General features: G+C 42.9%; 1 protein-coding gene across 1 annotated transcript in view; it reads left to right on the top strand.

Moving 5' to 3' along the window:
- The first annotated feature begins 16,858 nt into the window (after positions 1 to 16,858).
- Positions 16,859 to 20,769, top strand: part of aspa (aspartoacylase) — a 41,738-nt gene continuing 37,827 nt past the window's right edge. The window contains exon 1 of the mRNA XM_073053286.1: positions 16,859 to 17,276. Within this exon, the coding sequence (XP_072909387.1) occupies positions 17,038 to 17,276 (239 nt within the window). The 5' untranslated portion in view covers positions 16,859 to 17,037. The remainder of the gene's footprint in view (positions 17,277 to 20,769) is intronic.

The following is a 20,769-nucleotide window of genomic DNA, read 5'->3' as shown; positions in this document are numbered from 1 at the left end:
CAGACCAAACATCAGGACGAGGAAGAAATGTGGTCTAGGTGACTTTGACTGTGGAATGATTGTTGGTGCCAGTTGGGGTGGTTTGAGTGTCTCAGAAAATGTTGATCTCCTGGGATTTTCATGCACAACAGTCTCTAGAGTTTACAGAGAGTGGCACTGAGTATATATCCCATACTTCTCTTAATATCTAAAAAAAAAATATTTCTTGAATACACTTAGCCACTATCCTTAGCCCTCCCAGGTAGAAAGTTTCAAAGCTTCAGTACTATCTGAGCAACAAACCGACTTCACATCTCTGGAAATTGAAATGAAACTGCAATCCCTAGTTCTATACATGTGCAGCAGAAAATATATTGACTGGTTGCATCACAGCCTGGTATGGAAACACCAATGCCCTTGAACGGAAAATCCTACAAAAAGTAGTGGTTTGAATTCAAGAGCAGGGAGGTCATGCTGCAACTATACAGGGTACTAGTGAGACCACACCTAGAGCTCTGTGTGCAGTTCTGGTTTCTGGTCTCCATACTTGAAGGATGTACTGACTTTGGAGGTAGTGCAGAGGAGGTTCACCAGGTTGATTCCAGGAATGAAGGGGTTAACCTATGAGGAGCGATTGAGTTGCCTAGGACTATACTCTCTGGAATTCAGAAAAATGAGAGGGGATCTTATAGAAACATACAAAATTTTGAAAGGCATAGATAAGATAGAAGTAGAAAAGTTGTTTCCATTGGTAGGTGAGACTAGAACTAGGGGACATTGCCTCAAGATTCAGGGGAGAAGATTTAGGACGGAGATGAGGAGAAACTGTTTTTCCCAGAGAGTGATGAATCTGTGGAATTCTCTGCCCAGGGAAGCAGTTGAGGCTTCTTCACTAAATATATTTAAGATACAGTTAGATAGGTTTTTACATAGTAAGGGAATTAAGGGCTATAGGGAAAGGCAAGTAGGTGGAGCTGAGTTTACGGATGGAGCAGCCATGATCTTATTTGAATGGCAGGGCAGGCTCGATGGGCTGGATGGCCTACTCCTGCTCCTATTTCTTATGTTCTTATTTCTTTTTATATTTGCACAGTTTGTTGTCTTTTACACACTGGTTGAACGCCCAAGTTGGTGCGGTCTTTCATTGATTGTGTTATGGTTATTATTCTATAGATTTACTGAGTATGCCCACAAGAAAATGAATCTCTGTGTTGCATATGGTGACATTTATGTATTTTTATAATAAATTTACTTTGAACTTTGAGGTACAACGGTCAAGAAAAACATTGTCTCAACATCTACTCTCCAGAGGGCTGTAAGAATATTTTGACTTCTGCTACAAAGTAATATTTTCTAATACCTCTTTAGCTCCATCTTTATGAGTAATTTCAATTAATTACAAGTTGTTGAAAGCTCTTCTGATAAATTACTGCATTGATTCAAGTCTTTATAAATGGAGTCAGTGGCAGGTATCATGCATTGTTTTCTGTGTGTCTGGTTCCTAACCATGTTTAATACATCTGCAGTTAAGAAGTTACCCGGAATTGGTCTAATTTCACCAATGCTAATTATGAAATCATTGATTTTGATGGCATTGTAATACACTTGATGAACAATTAGTATTAAAAAATATTTTAATGCATTTTATGCTTATTTCTGGATTTGGAGTAATATACACTCAAAGGTCACTTTATTAGGTACCTCCTGTGCCTAATAAAGTGGCCACTGACTGTATGTTTGTGGTCTTCTGCTGTTGTAGCCCATCCACTTCAAAGTTCGACATGTTGTGCCTTCAGAGATGCTCTTCTGCACACCACTGTTATAACATGCTTATTTGAGTTATTGTCGCCTTCCAGTCACCTCAAATCAGTCTGGCCTTTCTCCTCTGACCTCTCTCATTAACAAGATGTTTTCACCCACAGAACTGCCACTCACTGGATGATTTTTTTGTTTCTTGCACAGTTCCCTGTAAACTCTAGAGACTGTTCTGTATGAAAAATCCCAGGAGATTTTCCTGGGATAGTGCTTTGACTGGTGGCCAATCCAGACATAGAAAGTTAAGACTTCAATAAGTTAAGAGGATAAGACTTCAATCAGGTCCACTGCCCGAGGATAAAAGGCGGGAGCGATTCGTGGCAGAATGATAGAGCTTTGACCAGCTGCCAGTAGGCATCTGGGATTGATTAGTAAGAGCAAATTAACTGAAGCAATGGCCATCGTCGGAGTGGACATAGAGTGGTGAGCTTAAGTCTTTAGCTCTTTGAGGCTTCCCATGAAGAATGGCTTTACTCAGAAAGCAAAGGAAAGATTAAGTTTTTTTTTTCTCCTTCCCTTTATATCTGCTCAGCTAGGACAGTAGAGATGCCAGGCAGGATAGTGAAATGCTTCTCTTGCGGGATGTGGGAAGGCAGGGAGACCTCCAGCATCCCTGACCACTACAAATGTGAGAAGTGCATCCAGCTTCAGCTTCTAACAAACAGCATTAAGAAGTTGGAGCTGGAACTGGATGAACTCCAGATCATTCGGGGCGCTCAAGGAGAGAGAGAGAGAAGGCATATAGAGAGGTAGTTACACGGAAGACACGGGAAACTGGGTGACAGTCAGGATGGGAAAGGGGTTAAAGAGCCAGTGCAGAGAACCCTTGTGGCCATCCCCCTCAACAACAGGTATAACAATTTGGGTACTGTGGGCATAGATGACCAAACAGAGGAAAGTCACAGTGGTTGGGTCTCCAGCACTGAGTCTGCCTCTGTGACTCAGAAGGGAAGGGGAAAGAAGAGCCACACTGTGGTGATAGGGGATTCATTCGGTAAGAGAATGCACAGGAAGTTCGGTGGGCGAGACTGAGATTCCCGGAGGGTATGTTGCTTCCCAGGTGCCAGGATCTGGGATATCTTGGATCAAGTCCTCAGCATTCTTAAATGGGGGGCTAAACAGCCAGAAGTCATGGTCCATGTAGGTACCAATGACATGGATAGGACGAGTGATGAGGTTCTGTATCGGGAGTTCAGGGAGTTAGGTGCTAAGTTGAAGGGCAGGACCTTCAGGGTTGTGATCTCAGAATTGCCACAAGCTAGTGAGGCTCAAACCATGAAGATTATACAGCTTAATATGTGGCTAAGGACTTGGTGTAGGAGGGAGGGCAAAAGATTTTTGGATCACTGGGCTCTCTTCAAGGGAAGCTGGGACCTGTACAGAAGGGACAGTTTGCACCTGAACTGGAGGAGGACTAATATCCTAGAGGGAAGATTTGATAATGCTGCACGGTGGTTTTTAAATTAGAGTTGCAGGGGTATGGGAACCAGAGTTCCAGAACAGTGGAGAGGTTGTGGAGGCATACGTTGGGAAGGTCTCAAAGTTAGGAATCAAAAGTTTGTGCATGATGCAACAAAATCAAAAAGGGTTAATACAGGACTGAAAGGATTGTATCTGAATATGGAATAAGGTAAATGAACTTGTGGCACATTGCAGATTGGTGGGTATGACGTGGTAGGCATCACGGAATCATGGCTGAAAGATTATAACTGGGAGTTTAATGTCCAAGTATACACATTGTATTGAAGGGATAGGCAGGAAAGCAGACGGGGTGGTGTTGCTCCTTTGGTAAAAAATGAAATCAAATCATTAGAAAGAGGTGACACAGGGTCAGAATACGTTGACTCATTGTGGATAGAGCAAAAAGAATTGCAAAGGTAAAAAGACCTTGATGGGAGTTGTATACAGATGCCAAACAGTAGCAAAGATGTGGCCTGCAAATTACTACAGGAGATAGAAAATGCATGCCAAAAGGGCAATGTTACAATAGTCATGGGGAACTTCAATATGCAGGTAGATTGGGAAAATCGGGTTGGTACTGAATTACAGGAGAGAGGATTTCTAGAGTACCTATGAGATGACTTTTTAGAGCAGCTCATGGTTGAGCCCACTAGAGGATCAGCTGTTCTGGGTTGGGTGTTGTGCAATGTACCGGAACTCATTAGAGAGCTTAAGGTAGAAGAACCCTTAGGGTCACTTAGATCCCATTTCTTCCCCCTTCAGATGTTTGGTTGGAACACCAGCTGAACCTCCTGATCATGTCTGCATGTTTTTATGCATTTGTGATGCTGGTAAGATATTTACATTAACGAACCAGTGTACCGCCTCTGAGTGTAATTTCGTTCTTTTGAAGGTATATATAATTCCATTCGATACGAAGCAAATAATTTCCTATGTTATTATGTACCATGCATTGCAGGTTAACAATGAGAAAAACTGAATTATTTTTACGATAAACAAGTGGGAAGTGAATCACTGCAGATGCAGAACCTTGTCCAGCATTTAAATATCGGCTGGTCAGAAATTTAATTAATCTAGTTCATTAAGGAAAAGCCAATACCAAGATGGCTATTGTAATTATGAGATGGAAATATTGATGCAGCTACAAGGAAGGCATGGCAGCAGCTATATTTCATCAGGAATTTGAGGAGATTTGATTTGTTACCTAAAACACTTGCTAATTTCAATGGATGTACTGTGGAGAGTATTCTGACTGGCCACGTTACTGTTTGCTATGGGGTGGGTAATACTGCACAGGATCGAAGTAAGCTGCAGAGAGTTGCAAAATTAGTCAACTCCATCATGGGCATCAGCCTCCGTGGTGTCTAGGATTTCGTCAAGGAGCGATGCCTCAGAAAGGCAGCATCCATCATTAAGGACCCACATCACCCAGGACATGCATTCTTCTCATTGTTACCATCAGGAAGAAGGTACAGAAACTTGAAGGCACACACTCAAGGATTCAGGAACAGCTTCTTCCTCCCTGCCATGAATATTGAACCCATGCACACTACCTCTTTACTTTTTTTTTCTATTTTTTCACTTATTTAATTTAACTATAAGAAACATAGGAAGCCTACAGCACAATACAGGTACTTTGGCCCGCAAATCTGTGCCAAACATGTCCTTACTTTAGAAATTATCTGGGGTTACTCATAGCCCTCTATTTTTCTAAGCTCCATGTACCTATCCAGGAGTCTCTTAAAAGACCCTATTGTATCCACCTCCACCACTGTCAGCCTATTCCATGCACTCACCACCACTCTCTGTGTAAAAAAACTTACCTCTGACATCTCTGTAACTACTCTCAAGTACCTTAAAACTGTGCCCTCTCATGTTAGCCATTTCAGCCCTTGGACAAAGCCTCTGACTATCCACACGATGAATGCCTCTCATCATCTTATACACCTCTACCAGGTCACCTCTCATCCTCTATCGCTCAAAGGAGAAAAGGTCAAGTTCACTCAACCTATTCTCATAAGGCATGCTCGGCAATCCAGGCAACGTCCTTGTAAATCTCCTCTGCACCCTTTCTATGGCTTCCACATCCTTCCTGTAGTGAGGCAACCAGAACTGAGCACAGTACTCCAAGTGGGGTCTGACCAGGATCCTATATAGCTGCAACATTAGCTCTCGGCTCTTAAACTCAATCCCAAGATTGATTAAGGCCATTGCACCATATGCCTTCTTAACCACAGAGTTAACCTGTGCAGCTGCTTTGAACGTCCTATGGACTCAGACCCCAAGATCCCTCTGATCCTCCACACTGCCAAGAGCCTTACCATTAATACTATATTCTGCCATCATATTTGACCTACCAAAATGAACCATCTCACATTTATCTGGGTTGAACTCCATCTGCCACTTCTCAACCCAGTTTTGCATCCTGTCAATGTCCCACTGTAACCTCTGACAGCCCTCCACATTATCCACAACATCCCCAACCTTTGTGTCATCAGCAAATTTAATAACCCATCCCCCCACTTCCTTATCCAGGTCATTTATAAAAATCATGAAGAGTAAGGGTCCCAGAACAGATCCCTGAGGCACATCACTGGTCACCGACCTCCATGTAGAATATGACCTGTCTACAACCACTTTTTGCCTTCTGTGGGCAAGCCAGTTCTGGATCCACAAAGCAATGTCCCCTTGGATCCCATGCCTCCTTACATTCTCAATAAACCTTGTATGGGGTACCTTATCAAATGCATTGCTGAAATCCATATACACTACATCTACTGCTCTACCTTCATCAATGTGTTTAGTCACATCCTCAAAAAATTCAGTCAGGCTCATAAGGCACGACCTGCCTTTGACAAAACCATGCTGACAATTCCTAATCGTATTATGTCTCTCCAAATGTTCATAAGTCTTGCTTCTCAGGATCTTTTCCATCAACTTACCAACCACTGAAGTAAGACTCACTGGTCTATAATTTCCTGGGCTATATCTACTCCATTTCTTGAATAAGGGAACAACATCTGCAACCCTCCAATCCTCTGGAACCTGTCCCATCCCCATTGATGATGCAAAGATCATCACCAGAGGCTCAGCAATCTCCTCGCTCACCTCCCACAGTAGCCTGGGGTACATCTCCTCCAGTCCCAGTGACTTATCCAACTTGATGCTTTCCAAAAGCTCCAGCACATCCTCTTTCTTAAGTCTACATGCTCAAGCTTTTCAGTCTGCTGAAAGTCATCCCTACAATCGCCAAGATCCTTCTTTAAAGTGAATACTGAAGCTCCTTCAGTGCTTCATTAAGAACCTCTGCTATCTCCTTCGGTTCCATACACACTTTTCCACTTGTCAAACTTGATTGGTCCTATTCTCTCACATCTTATCCTCTTGCTCTTCACATGCTTGTATAATCCCTTGGGGTTTTCCTTAATCCTGCCCGCCAAGGCCTTCTCATGATCCCTTCTGGCTCTCCTAATTTCATTCTTAAGCTTCTTCCTGCTAGCCTTATAATCTTCAAGATCTCTATCATTACCTAGTTTTTTTAACCTTTCATAAGCTTTTCTTTTCTTCTCGACTAGGTTTACAACAGACTTTGTACACCACGGTTCCTGTACCCTACCATCCTTTCCCTGTCTCATTGGAACGTACCTATGCAGAACACCACGCAAATATCCCCTGAACATTTGCCACATTTCTGCCGTACATTTCCCTGAGAACATCTGTTTCCAATTTATGCTTCCAAGTTCCTGCCTGATAGCCTCATACTCCAATTAAATATATAAATTATATATTTTTTGAATAGATATTGAAGCCATGAACACTACCTTATCACTTTTTTCTACCTTTTCATTTCTTATTTAACTATTTAATTTATACAGTATATACTTACTGTAATTATCTATTACCGGTATTATGTATTGCAATGTACTGCTGCCACAAAGACATTCATAACAGAACATTTTATTAAACAGCCTGCAATGCCAGTCTGACATACAGATGAGTGCAGATGTTTATGACTTTAATCACCTGGGGTAGCAAGTCAGCTGTTCCACCACAAGCCTGAAATGGAAATTCTTTCCCTCTCGGGATCAGATTGAAAGATCACAGTCAGCTGTGAAAGGATTGTGAAAATAATCCAAGAAAGAGGAAAGGTTCAGGTAGTCTTTGGGGATGTTCAGGTAATTTGTCATATGGATATCATGACATGATAATGTTGGTTTTGAAGCAAAAGACTTATTTAGAAATGTTGCCTATTTATATTTTGTAGGAAGTTAATGTTTGTAAGCTATCTCTTACGGGTCTAGGTGGTGAAGAGCTGCCATCTTGAAACTGCTTTTGGTGACAGTGCTGCTACAATGCAATTGGGTTGGAAGTTCCAGGATTTAATGATGAAACTGCAACACATTTTCAAATCAGGATAGTGTTTGAGTTGGAGGGGATCGCATGGTAGTGTAGCGGTTAGCACAATCACTTTACGGCATCAGCAATCACTGGTGAAGGTTTAATTCCCAACACTGCCCGTAAGGAATTTGTATGTCCTCCCTGTGACTGATGGGTTTCCTCTGGGTGCTCTGGTTTCCTCCCACAGTCCAAAGACGTACTCGTCGTCGTGGCCATCCCTCGAGGTCGAGGATGATGGCCTTCATTCTGTTTCCACAGAGCGAAGATGCCTGTACTTGATGTTGCACTCCAAGAAGCACAGGATACTTCACAAATCAGCCAATTGATTCCAATGGCATGGAAACCACGACAATTGGAGCTGATGGATTTGTTGCAGCCTTCATCTGCCTTCACAGCGATTGAGTTTGAAGTAACTTTGTCCGTCTGTACCACCATTGAGATCTTGGTTGGATTGTTCTTTGTCAGGGACCTCACCCTCGACCTTACCGCCATGGGTGACCCTACCAGGAGCATAGCTCCAGACGGCATCGCTCTCAGGATCTCAGGACTACACAAGGTTCTCCACCACGACAAGGTGACAATCCACGGAGTCGTACTGTTAGGGTCAGGGCGAGTGAGTTGTGTTTATGTTGACGTCGGAAGCGTGGCACACTTGCGGGCTGCCCCCAGCACAATCCTCGCTGATTTGATTTGACATAAGTGATGCACTTCACTGTGTGTTTCAATGCATGTGTGACAAGTAAAGCTAATCTTTGTATTTGTAAGAAGCTAGTGTTTGTAAGCCTGAATCTTTTACAGGTCTGGCTGGTGATCACTGCTGTCTTGAAACGGATTTTCATTGAAGTGCAGTGCTGTTGGGTTGGAAGTTCCAGGATTTAGTGATAAAAACTGAAATACATTTTCAAATCAGGATGTTGTGTGATTTGGAGGAGATCCATGCACCTGCTCCCTTACCTTCCTTTTTCATGTAAAGATTGCATGTTTGGGAAGTGTTGCTGGAGCAGACAACACAAATAATTGTTGCACATTTTGAAGCCACAGTGTGATAGTGATAAGAGGGTAAGATTGGTAGAATGGGAACCTAGCAAGTCAACCCCTGGGGCGTGGGTGAGATTGAAATTCATGAATGTTACTGGAACTGCGTTCATCCAGGCAAACAGAGAGCATTGTTCCCCCTAAGCTGTCACGCAGTAACTGAGATGCCCCCGCGCACATAGATTTGTTGCTGTACATCTGGAATTGGACACAACTAGAAAATGTTTATGAAATGTGGAAGATTTTCTTTGTAATACTGTATTTCATTATCCCCTTCAAATAATAAATAAAATTGAAAGTATGTGATTTTTCAATTTTTATTCTAAATATTCATAGTATTCATATTACAAAAAAGTATTCAAAGTGCCACACAGCCTCCAGGCCAAGTAAACAATTCTTGCTTAGAGTAATGGTTGGTCTGCACAGCTCTCCATCAGGTAGGAGGTACAGAAGCCTGAAGGCACACACTCAGCGATTCAGGAACAGCTTCTTCCCCTCTGCCATTCGATTCCTAAATGGACATTGAAGCTTTGGACACAACCTCACTTTTTTTAAAATATACAGTACTTCCGTTTTTGCATATTTTTAAAAATCTATTCTATATGTAATTGATTTACTTGTTTATTTATTATTATGCTTATTTTATTTACTATTTTTTTCTCTCTCTGCTAGATTATGTATTGCATTGAACTGCTGCTGCTAAGTTAACAAATTTCACATCACATGCCAGTGATAGTAAATCTGATTCTGATTCTGTAAAATAAATTAGAGGGAACATTGGCAGAGAATATACCATCGTTCACCTGATTTGTGCGTTCCCAGTGGTGGAAAAGCTTTTCAGTGGAAAACTTTTAAACCTTTTGGGATGAGCCATACTGTACATCTGACCCGCTTTTGTGGTCAAGTGTTTATGTGGCTGGTGCAATTGAATTTCTGGTCAATGGCAACCTCAATGATCTTGCAGCTGGGGGCTCAGTGATATTGGTGCCACCGAATGTCAACCACTATCGATGTTCCCTCTATTTTGTAATGACCCACGTGTGCAAAAATCTTATGCTGTGCAATTTTTGACCCAGTGACAACATGTGCAGACTGAACTTTTAAGTGGAAGTAAACCTGACACTATTCTAAAGATAATAAACTAACAAGTCCAGTTTGTTGTTCACTGTTTAAAAGAAACAAAATAAAACACATCAATGAGTCTTACTTCTCATATGCTATACGATAGCATGTAATAATATCAATCTTTCACATGTTATTAAAGTTATTTGAAATGGTCAAACTTATTAAAGTACAAAGTTACTCGACAAAATATCCAGATAGGTATTTTAGTTGGAAATCATTGCATACGGCACAAATTTTGTAGCTTAATTACATGAGACATTAAGTTGAACAAGATAATGAACATATTTCACTCAGAGAGTGGTTGGTGCGTGGAATGCACTGCCTGAATCAGTGGTGGAGGCAGATACACTAGTGAAATTTAAGAGACTACTAGACAGGTAGATAGAGGAATTTAAGGTGGGGGGTTATATGGGAGGCAGGGTTTGAGGGTCGGCACAACATTGTGGGCCGAAGGGCCTGTAATGTGCTGTACTATTCTACGTTCTATGTTCTATACTTAAGTTGCTTAGTCATTTTTTTCTCCCTCCTGCCCTTGGCATTTACCCACTCTGTGTAAACTCTGTCAAGACTAATAAATGCTCCTTCCAACAGATAGCTTTGAATTCTCATCAGCATACTCAAATAACACTCACTTAAACAGTTTCTCAGTTTGCTTTTGATTAGCCGTTCCACTTTAAATAAATTAGCAGTTCTTCTGCGCTTCACGCCCCTTGCTTCTTGGAATTCGACGTAGTGAATCAATAGTCTCTTCAATAAAAACAGCATAAATAAGCCATTTCTAAAATCTTCAGACAAATCATCATGAACTCCATGTTGTCAACACTGTCCGCATCAGCAACTGGAAAAGGAAATGTGATTCTGTATGATCGTGAAATATACTAAATATGACAATGAGGTAGAGGGAGACAACCTTTTGTGCGCAGTTTAAATTCCTTTGTGCACTAGTAGCTAAAGGTGTGTGTGCGTGTGTGTGTGCGCGCGCACGCCTCAGGGGGAACATGGATCGCCTGCCTTTCAGTCCACCATCAGCAAAGCGATGCAAGGCTTTGTATTACTGTCAATCGTCATTGTTGCCCAAATGATTACTAACTTTCAACCTCATTATAATCTTGATTGTTGGTGTGGGCCTTAGCTCTCACACAGCCAGGTTCAGGAACAGTTATTACCTTACACCCTTCGAACTGGCATGAATAACTTCACTCACCGCTACTCAGAACTGATTCTGCAACCTACAGACTAACTTCCAAGGACTCTTGTTCTCATGTTATCAGTATTATTTTTATTTGCATACTTTGTCTTCTTTTGCACGTTGGTTGCTTGCCAGTCTTTGTTTGTGTCTAGTTTTTAGTAAATTCTATTGTATTTCTTTACTTTCCTGTAAATGCCTGCAAGAAAGTGAAACTCAAGGAAGTATATGGTGACAGAAGTACTTGGATAATAAATGTACTTTGGTACTTTGAACTTTGGTCCAAAGAGCTGAATTCCAAATGTGAGCTGCGAATAACTGCTTCCAAAATGAAAGCAACATTTGAATAAATGGCTTCTTCCCCCTTTCCTTTCCAGTCCTGATGAAAGGTCTTGGCCCAAAACATCAATTGTTCGAACCATATCATCAAGTTCGCCGATGACACGACCGTGGTGGGTCTCATCAGCAAGAACGACGAGTCAGCTTACAGAGAGGAGGTGCAGCGGCTAACAGACTGGTGCAGAGCCAACAACCTGCCTCTTAATGTGAACAAAACAAAAGAGATGGTTGTTGACTTCAGGAGGGCACGGAGCGACCACTCCCCCGCTGAACATTGACGGCTCCTCAGTAGAGATCGTAAACAGCACCAAATTTCTTGGTGTTCACCTGACAGAGAATCTCACCTGGTCCCTCAACACCAGCTCCATAGCAAAGAAAGCCCAGCAGCGTCTCTACTTTCTGCGAAGGCTGAGGAAAGTCCATCTCCCACCCCCCAACCTCATCACATTCTACAGGGATTGTATTGAGAGCATCCTGAGCAGCTGCATCACTGCCTGGTTCAGAAATTGCACCATCTCGGATCGCAAGACCCTGTAGCGGATAGTGAGGTCAGCTGAGAAGATCATCGGGGTCTCTCTTCCTGCCATCACGGACATTTACACTACACGCTGCATCCGCAAAGGAAGCAGCATTATGAAGGACCCCATGCACCCCTCATGTAATCTCTTCTCCCTCCTGCCGTCTGGGAAAAGGCTCCAAAGCATTCGGGCTCTCACGACCAGACTATGTAACAGTTTATTCCCCCAAGCTATCAGACTCCTCAATACCGGAAGCCTGGACTGACACCTTGCCCTACTGTCCTGTTTATTAGTTATTGTAATGCCTGCACTATTTTTGTGCACTTTATGCAGTCCAGTGTAGGTCTGTAGTCTAGTATAGCTTTCGCTGTGTTTTTTTTTATTACGTAGTTCAGTATAGTTTTTTGTACTGAGTCATGTAACACCATGGTCCTGAAAAAACGTTGTCTCATTTTTACTATGCACTGTACCAGCAGTTATGGTCAAAATGACAATAAAAGTTGACTTGACTTGATCTTCAAATGCTGAGTTCCTCCAGCATTTTTTATGTGTTGCTTCAGATAAATGTGGTAGCAAGAAGTCCTGTTAAGTGGAAATCATTGGAAAAGTTTCCACTAATGGATTCACATCTAATAAGAGGTGCTTTCTGGAGCCACTGCAGTCAGGACACCATGCTAGTCTCAGCTGTCTCCAGCAGCTGCATCAGTGACTTTCCTCCATCATGTGTTAGGGCTACAGATGTCTGCTGATGTTTATTCTCCATTTGGCTGCATTCCCAACTCCTTCGACAATAAAGCAATTATGCAGCAAAGAAGAAGATATTGACAACATTCAAGCCTGGGCGAATAAGTGGCAACTGGCAAGCCTATAGACACACAAGTCCTCTCCAGTAAGTGAGAGTCTGCTCAGCTCACCTTGACAGTCAACAGCAGAACCATAGTCAGGTTCACCACAATCTACATTGTAATTGTCAACTTTAACCAAAACCCTAACTGGATCAGCTACAGTACTGTGCATAAGTCTTAGGCACGGTAGCTGAGGTGCGTAAGAGTTTTGTACCGGACTGTATTTATCAACATGGAGTGGAGAGAGGGTTTGTAAATCAGGTGGGAGCAAAGGATGTTGTGAGTGTTGAGGGTAGAGGGTAGAATGGTGGAGGGGTGTGGGAAAGGTGACAGAGGAAGAGTGCAGGGTCAGGGAGTGGCATGGGTGCAGACACATCCAGACCTAAGACACCAGGCAAGGTATTACGTTTCCAAACAATTGGTTTATTGATCATTACAGAATATCTCTCATGTACTTTCCACTCCCTCCCCTCTCCCTGCCCCTTCCCACTCTCAGTCCACAATAGAGACCCATATCAGAATCCGTTTCATCATCATTCACATAAGTCATTAAATTTGTTTCTTTTTTTGCAGCACAGTACTGTGCGGTACATAAAATTACAACAGTACTGTGCAAAGGTCTGGGGTATCCTTGCTATATATATATATATGTGTGTGTGTGTGTGTGTGTGTGTGTGTGTGTGTGTGTGTGTGTGTGTGTGTGTGTGTGTGTGTGTGTGTGTGTGTGTGTGTGTGTGTGTGTGTGTGTGTGTGTGTGTGTGTGTGTGTGTGTGTGTGTGTGTGTGTGTGTGTGTACGCCTAAGATCTTTTCACAGTACTGTACTTAAATACTGTGGCTGCAAAGCAGGTCAGGGCCAAGTATTCTCTGCACTGAGTTGCTCTCCTAAAGACTTTCCACTCTCTGCAAGGCAAAAGTCACGATGGCAGTGGAAGCTGTCTAAATGGTTGGATTTCCAACAACACAATGCAGTCCGATTGACTATCACCCAATTGACCATCACAAATGTACACCTTGTACTCCACTTGCAAACTGTGACTGCAACTTCAACAAATTACAAAAGGCATGTAAACAGACCCTTCAGTCCAACTGGTCCATGCTAACCCAGATGCTCCAGTCAAGCTTGTCCCATTTGCTAATACTTGTCCAATAATGTTTTAAACTTGTTCTATACATGTACCTATCCAAATATCATTTAAAAGCTTTACTACCAACCTCAACCACTTCCTCTGGCAGCTCATTCCACATTCATACTGCCACTTGTGAAATGAAGTTGCCTCTCAAATTCCCATTAAATCTTTACCTTTTCACTATGTACCTATGCCCTCTAGTTCTTGATGCTGCAACTCTGGGAATAAGATTTGAGTACATTCACCCTGTCTATCCATTTGACATCATCGCCTTAGTTATGTTCTCTACCACCCAGGACATCCAGTCATTCACTTTGTGGGTATGGCATGGGTACAAGTATGTTCAGCTCTAGATTGCACACCAGCCTAACATGGAAATATGTCTCCGTTCCTTTATTGTTGTTGGAGCATGATTCTGGGATATCCCACCTTACAAGTGTAGCTTCTCCATTGAGTATGCAGTAAACAACTCACCGCCACCTGCTCAAGGACGGTTAGGAATTAGCAATAAATTATCTCTCCACTGTAGCCTACCCTATTAATGTATGGGAAATATTCTAAATACAACCACTGCACCTCTGCAAAATGACACACACTTTTATCCAAAATTACCTGAAAATGATCAGCTGGAATGGATGTTATTTCTTACAGCAAACACTTTGATTTGCTGCCCTATTTTAATTGGCAAAAAATATCCATTTTCAAGAAATGCCTAATTGTCACAACCACGGATTCAGCAGCTTGGCAGACATGGAAACTGCATTCATGAATATGCACGTGTCAGCTAATTATTATTTAATTGTGATGGTATTTAACTCCATTCTTTTTTGTCATAGCGGTTGTCGAGACTTGAGCAAAGCACAGCAACGTTTCGCCGCCTGCATGCATTCGGCATTGCCTGAGAAATTGGACTATCAAGTCAACTGACTCTGGAGACTAGCGGTATTCGTTTTGTATTTAGTTATTCCTTTCAGCTGCAGTGTGGACTTTGTTTTCCATTGGAGAGTTTTAGTTTGGCCTAGCATTTATTGTTTTCTTTTCCTTCTAACCCTGTCCATGAACTATTGAGATGGAGGACCTTCATTGCTGCCCTAAAAGCCAGTGGCATAACGGGCAGTAAGTCAGTCTTCCAAATTGCAGATGTGTTTAAGAAGGGTGGGAGGTTGCAGAAAGGAAACTGTAGGCACTCTAGCCTGACATCAGTGGTTGGGAGGTTGTTGGAATCGATTGTTAGGGATGAGATTACAGAGTACCTGGAGGCACATGACAAGATAGGCCAAAGCCAGCATGATTTCCTGAAAGGAAAATCCTGCCTGACAAACCTATTGCAATTCTTTGAGGAAATTACAAGCAGGGTAGACAAAGGAAATGTAGTAGATGTGGTGTACTTGGATTTTCAGAATTCCTTTGACACAGTGCTGCACATGAGGCTGCTAGGCAAGATAAGAGCCTATGGAATTACAGAGGAGTTACTAGCATGGGTGGAGCATTGGCTGGTTGGCAGAAAACAGAGAGTGAGAATAAAGTGATCCTATTCTGGCTAACTGCCGGTTACCAGTGGAGTTCTACAGGGGTCGGTGTTGGGACTGCTGCTTTTTAAAGTGTATATCGATGTTTTGGGCTATGGGATTAATGGATTTGTGGCTAAATTTGCCAGTGATACAAAGGTAGATGGAGGAATGGGTAGTGTTGAGGAATCAGAGAGCCTGCAGAGAGACTTAGATAGTTTAGGGGACTGGGCAAAGAAGTGGCAAGTGAAATACAATGTTGGAAAGTATATGGTCATGCACTTTGATGGAAAAAATAAACAGACAGACTATTATTTAGATGGGGAGAGAATGTGAAATGCAGAGATGCAAAGGGACTTGGGAGTCCTTGTGCAAGATACCCTAAAGGTTAACCTTCAGGTTGAGTTGGTTGTGAAGAAGGCGAATGCAATGTTGGCATTCATTTCTAGAGGTATAGAATATAAGAGCAGGGATGTGATGTTGAGGCTCTATAAGGCACTTGTGAGACCACACGTGGAGTATTGTGTGCAGTTTTGGGTTCCCTAGTTTAGAAAGGATATACTGACATTGGAGAGGGTTCAGAGAAGATGCATGAGAATGATTCCAGGAATGAAAGGGTTATCATATGAGGAAGCTCTGGCAGCTCTTGGGCTGTTTTCCTTGGAGTTCAGGAGAATGGGGGGGGGGGGGGAATCTCATAGAAACATTCTGAATGTTAAAAGGCCTGAACAGATTAGATCTGGCAAAGTTATTTCCCATGGTAGGGGATTCTAGGACAAGGGGGCACAACTTCAGGATTGAAGGATGTCCATCTAGAATTGAGATGCAGAGAAATTACTTTAGTCAGAGGGTGGTAAACCTGTGGAATTTATTGCCACAAGCAGCTGTGGAGGCCAAGTTATTGGGTGTATTTAAGGCAGAGATGGATAGGTTCTTGATTAGCCAGGGCATCAAAGGGTATGGGGTGAAAGCAGGAGAGTGGGGATGACTGGAAGAATTGGATCAGCCCAGGATTGATGGCGGAGCAGACTCGATGGGCCGAATGGCCGACTGATGTTCCTATATCTTTTGGCCTTATGGTGTTCTCCTCTGACATCAGATTTCAGAATGGACAATGAACGGTACCTACCTACTTTTGCTCGCTTTTGTACTTATTTAAGTGTATGTATACATATTCCTTATTGTAATTTATAATTTGTTTTTATATATTGCATTGTAATACTGCCACAAAACAACAAATTTCACATGTCAGCGGTTTTTAATCTGATTCTGATAAACCCCTCCTCCCAGGGGTTCCCAAACGACCCCGTTCCCATTTCCCTCTCCTTCCTGATTCTACCTTTGGGACATGAGATAAGTTTATCCAAAAGCAAATTAGAACAAATGAACTCAATCAGACTTTATTACACGAGTAACAGCCTTGGCAATCCGAATATAAACAGAGGATCTATTCATATTCATTACCAGGGCGGGTCAGAAACGCCCATATGTTTAATAAGATCGCTATGTCAGTACTGAACGCCTCACTGTCCTAGCGTCCACTCAGCGTTATTCGGTATCTCTTCAAAACTGAGAAGCATGCTATCCTTCGGAAGTTAAGCCCAATCGACAAGCCTCACTAGAACGACTCAAGTTTCATTTTCGATCAAACTTTGTTTTTCAAAGTTTTCTTACTGCTGAAGTTATTTTGGACACAAACTATGGCCTCCGCAGGAGCTGCCTGTCTGCCTGCTGTACGCAGGATCGCTGTCTTCGGAGGAACTCACGGCAATGAACTGTCCGGGGTATTTTTGGTCAGACATTGGCTGAGGGACAAATCTGAGATCCAGCGTGGTACATGCGAGGTTCAACCCTTCCTGACCAACCCGGCGGCTGTAATGAGGTGTACCCGCTACGTGGACTGTGATTTGAACCGAGCCTTTACTGCGGAAAACCTGAGGTAAGTCGGTTTAGTGAATAAAAGCTCTGTCACAGGGAGTTAGGGAACTCCCGGGAGAACTGAATGGCCAGGGAGCGCCTTCGCAAGACAGACTATTTGCTTTCAACATTAGTTCAAAACAACTCCAGATATTGGAAGTCAGAAATACCGGAAATGTCTTTTAAGTCTGGCAAGAAAAGTTATCGAGCTGAAACTTTTAACCGTTACTCTTTCTCTCTCTCTCTCTCTCTTCAGAGGCTGTCTAACCTGCTGGCCAATCCCAGCAGGTATTACCTGTTCGCTTGCAAAGTATATCGCCCAGGCGATACGCCTGTACAGGCTATGGTTTTATTCCTGGATTCATTAAGTTGATTCTTGGAATGTGACAATGAAATTAGGCAAAATAGCCCTTTATTTCTGAAATTTAGGTAATCTCTCGGGGAACCTGATGGGTATTTAGATTTAGATGTCACATGAAATGGCCAAACTTTCAGAAATGAAAGGTCCATTTTGCTCAACTTTATTTTTCATTGTACAACTGCCACATAGTCTCAGGGTAAGGGGTTGTCTACATAAAACCAAGCTGAGGGGGAGTTGCTTCTCTCTGGTGGTTATAAATCCTTGGCATTCTCTATCCCAGGGACTTATAAAGGCTGAAGTGAGGCTGATTGGTAGATTTTTGGTGATAAGAGTTATGGATTGCAATGGGCGGACAGGAAAGTGGAAGTTGAGGCCAAAGATCTGATCAGCAATGATCTCATTGAATGACAGCACACGTCTGAGGGGCTGAATGGCTTACTACCACTCCTGTTTTTGTATGTTTCGTACAGGGCGTGGATGGGGCCCATTGTTTACTGTGATCTAACCATGTGCTTCCAAAAATGCTGTTGAATTTGAATGAACTGTTTTCTTTCAATTATTTGCTGCCCATTATGCTGCTGGTGTTTGGGGCAGCATCTCTGTCTGTCCTTGGTCATCTTCTCTAGTGTGTCCCAGGTGTGGCTCAGGGTCCTCATTTCTGCCTGTATGGTACAGGACTCAGTTTTCACTACTGTCAGCCATGCAAGTCCCATGTGGAGACTCAGGAGTACCATCACACTCAAAGATAGAAGGATTCTTCATATGTAATTTCCATAACAATTTTTTTGACCAGTCAGGGTTGTTAACCTTGAGCTGAACCCCCAAACCTGGAATACCTGTGGACCATAGAGTCCTTGAAAACCGCAGCACAGAAACAGGCCCTTTGGCCCATCTAGCACATGCTAAACCATTTAAATTGCCTCGTCCTATCGACCTGCACCAGGACATAAGCACATAGAAATCTACAGCACATTACTGGCCCTTCGGCCCACAATGTTGCACCGACCATGTAACCTACTTTAGAAACTGCCTAGAATTTCCCTAGTGCATAGCCCTCAATTTTTCTAAGCGCCATGTACCTAAGAGTCTCTTAAAATACCGTATTGTCTCCCACTGTCTCTGGCAGGGCATTCCATGCACCCACCACTCTCTGATGTCCCCCTTGTACCTACTTCCAAGCACCTTAAAACTCTGCCCCATCATTTTAGCCATTTCAGCCCCGGGAAGAAGCCACTGGCTATCCACACGATCAATGCCTCTCATCATCTTGTACACCTCTATCAGATCATCTCTCATCCTCCGTCACTCCAAGGAGAAAAGGCCAAGTTCATTCAACCTATTCTGATAAGGCATGCTCCCCAATCCAGGCAACATCCTTGTAAATCTCCTCTGCACTCTCTCTATAGTTTCCGCATCCTTCCTGTAGTGAGGTGAACAGAACTAAACACAGTACTCCAAGGAGGGTCTAACTAAGGTCTTTTATAGCTTTAATGTTACCTCACAGCTCTTGAACTCAATCCCATGGTTGATGAAGGCCATCACACCATAAACCTTCTTAACAACACTGTCAACCTGTGCAGCAGCTTTGACTGTCCTTTGGACACAGACTCCAAGATCTCGCTGATCCTCCATACTACCAAGAGTCTTAGAATTAATAGAATAGTCTGTCTTCAAATGATCTACCCAAATAAACCTCTTCACACTTATCTGGGTTGAACTCCATCTGCCACTCCTCAGCCTAGTTCTGCATTCTAACAATGTCCCGCTGTAACCTCTGACAAGACCCCCAGACTATCCACAATACCCCCAACTTTTGTGTCATCAGCAAACTTACTAACCTCCCCTTCTACTTCCTCATCCAAGTCATTTGTAAAAAACACAAAGAGGAGGGGGTCCCAGAACAGATCCCTGCAGAACACCACTGGTCACCATCCTCCATGCAGAATACGAACCATCCACAACCACCCTTTGCCTTCTGTGGGCAAGCCAATTCAAGGCAAAGCAAGGTGACCTTGGATCCTTTGTCTCGTTACTTTTGAATGAGCCTTGCATGGGGAACATTATCAAATGCCTAACCATTCTTAGTCTGGCCTCTACCCTTTGACCTGTTTGGCTTGGTTGACCCTACCAAAAGCCAAAGCATGAAGCCCTGACTCCAGTCAGCATAGCTCACCAGGTCATTGAGGCACACATGCCTCCAAACCACAACAAGGTTGTGGTCCCCTAGGAGGTGTTTCCTTTTAGGGATACTAACCTTCATGTTGTAACCTGCCTGAGATAGTGAGGGGAGCTTGCTGATTGGCAATTACTAGTGAATTTCTGGCTCTTGGTTGGAAGAAACAAACAGGAGACCACTGGCTTATTTTCACATCTTCAAATACCTTGTTATCAATAACAAAGAAATACAATAGAAACAAATGGAAAAACTACATACAAAGACTGCCAACTAATGTGCGAAGGAAGACAAACTATGCAAATAAATAAACAAACAAACTTGTAGATAGATAAGTTACTGAGAAGATGAGTTGTAGAGTCCTTGAAAGTGAGTCCATAGGTTGCGGAAACACATCAGAGTTGAGGTGAGTAAAATTATCCACACCGGTTCAGGAGCCTGATGGTTGAGGGGTAATAGCTGTTCCTAAATCTGGTATTGTAGGACCTGAGGCTCCTGTATCTCCTTCCTGATGGCAGCCGTGAGAAGAAAACATGACTTGGATGGTGGAGGCCCTTGATGATGGATGCTATATCAGAAATGTGGGAAACTACATGGAACATTCCCCCGTAGTTCTGTAGTCCAGATGTTCCTCTCCACAAGTCACTTCCCCCTTTGTGGCACCTTTCCTGGCAGCTGTGGAAAATGCAGCACCTCCACTGTAACCTCTTCCTTTCTCACCAGACAGGGACCCAAAAAGTCATTCTAGATAAAGGAGCTTCTAATTTGGTATCTTGTGTTTGGTGATGTGGTCGCTCCTGCACCAGAGAAACCAAATAGAGATTGGGCAACTGCTTTGTGGAGCATCTGTATTCCATCCACCAGCAATCACCTAATTCTACGTCCCAATGCCACTCCAATCATTCTGTCTGTTAACCCAAACAATAGCCAACGTAAGCTTAAAGAGCAGAATCCCGTTTTCCTTCTGGTATGATGTAGGCC

This window comes from Hemitrygon akajei, chromosome 8 (assembly GCF_048418815.1).
Source record: "Hemitrygon akajei chromosome 8, sHemAka1.3, whole genome shotgun sequence".
NCBI classification, from domain to species: domain Eukaryota; kingdom Metazoa; phylum Chordata; class Chondrichthyes; order Myliobatiformes; family Dasyatidae; genus Hemitrygon; species Hemitrygon akajei.
The sequence above is the reverse complement of the archived record's forward strand: the minus strand, read 5'-3'. Positions and strand labels throughout refer to the sequence as shown.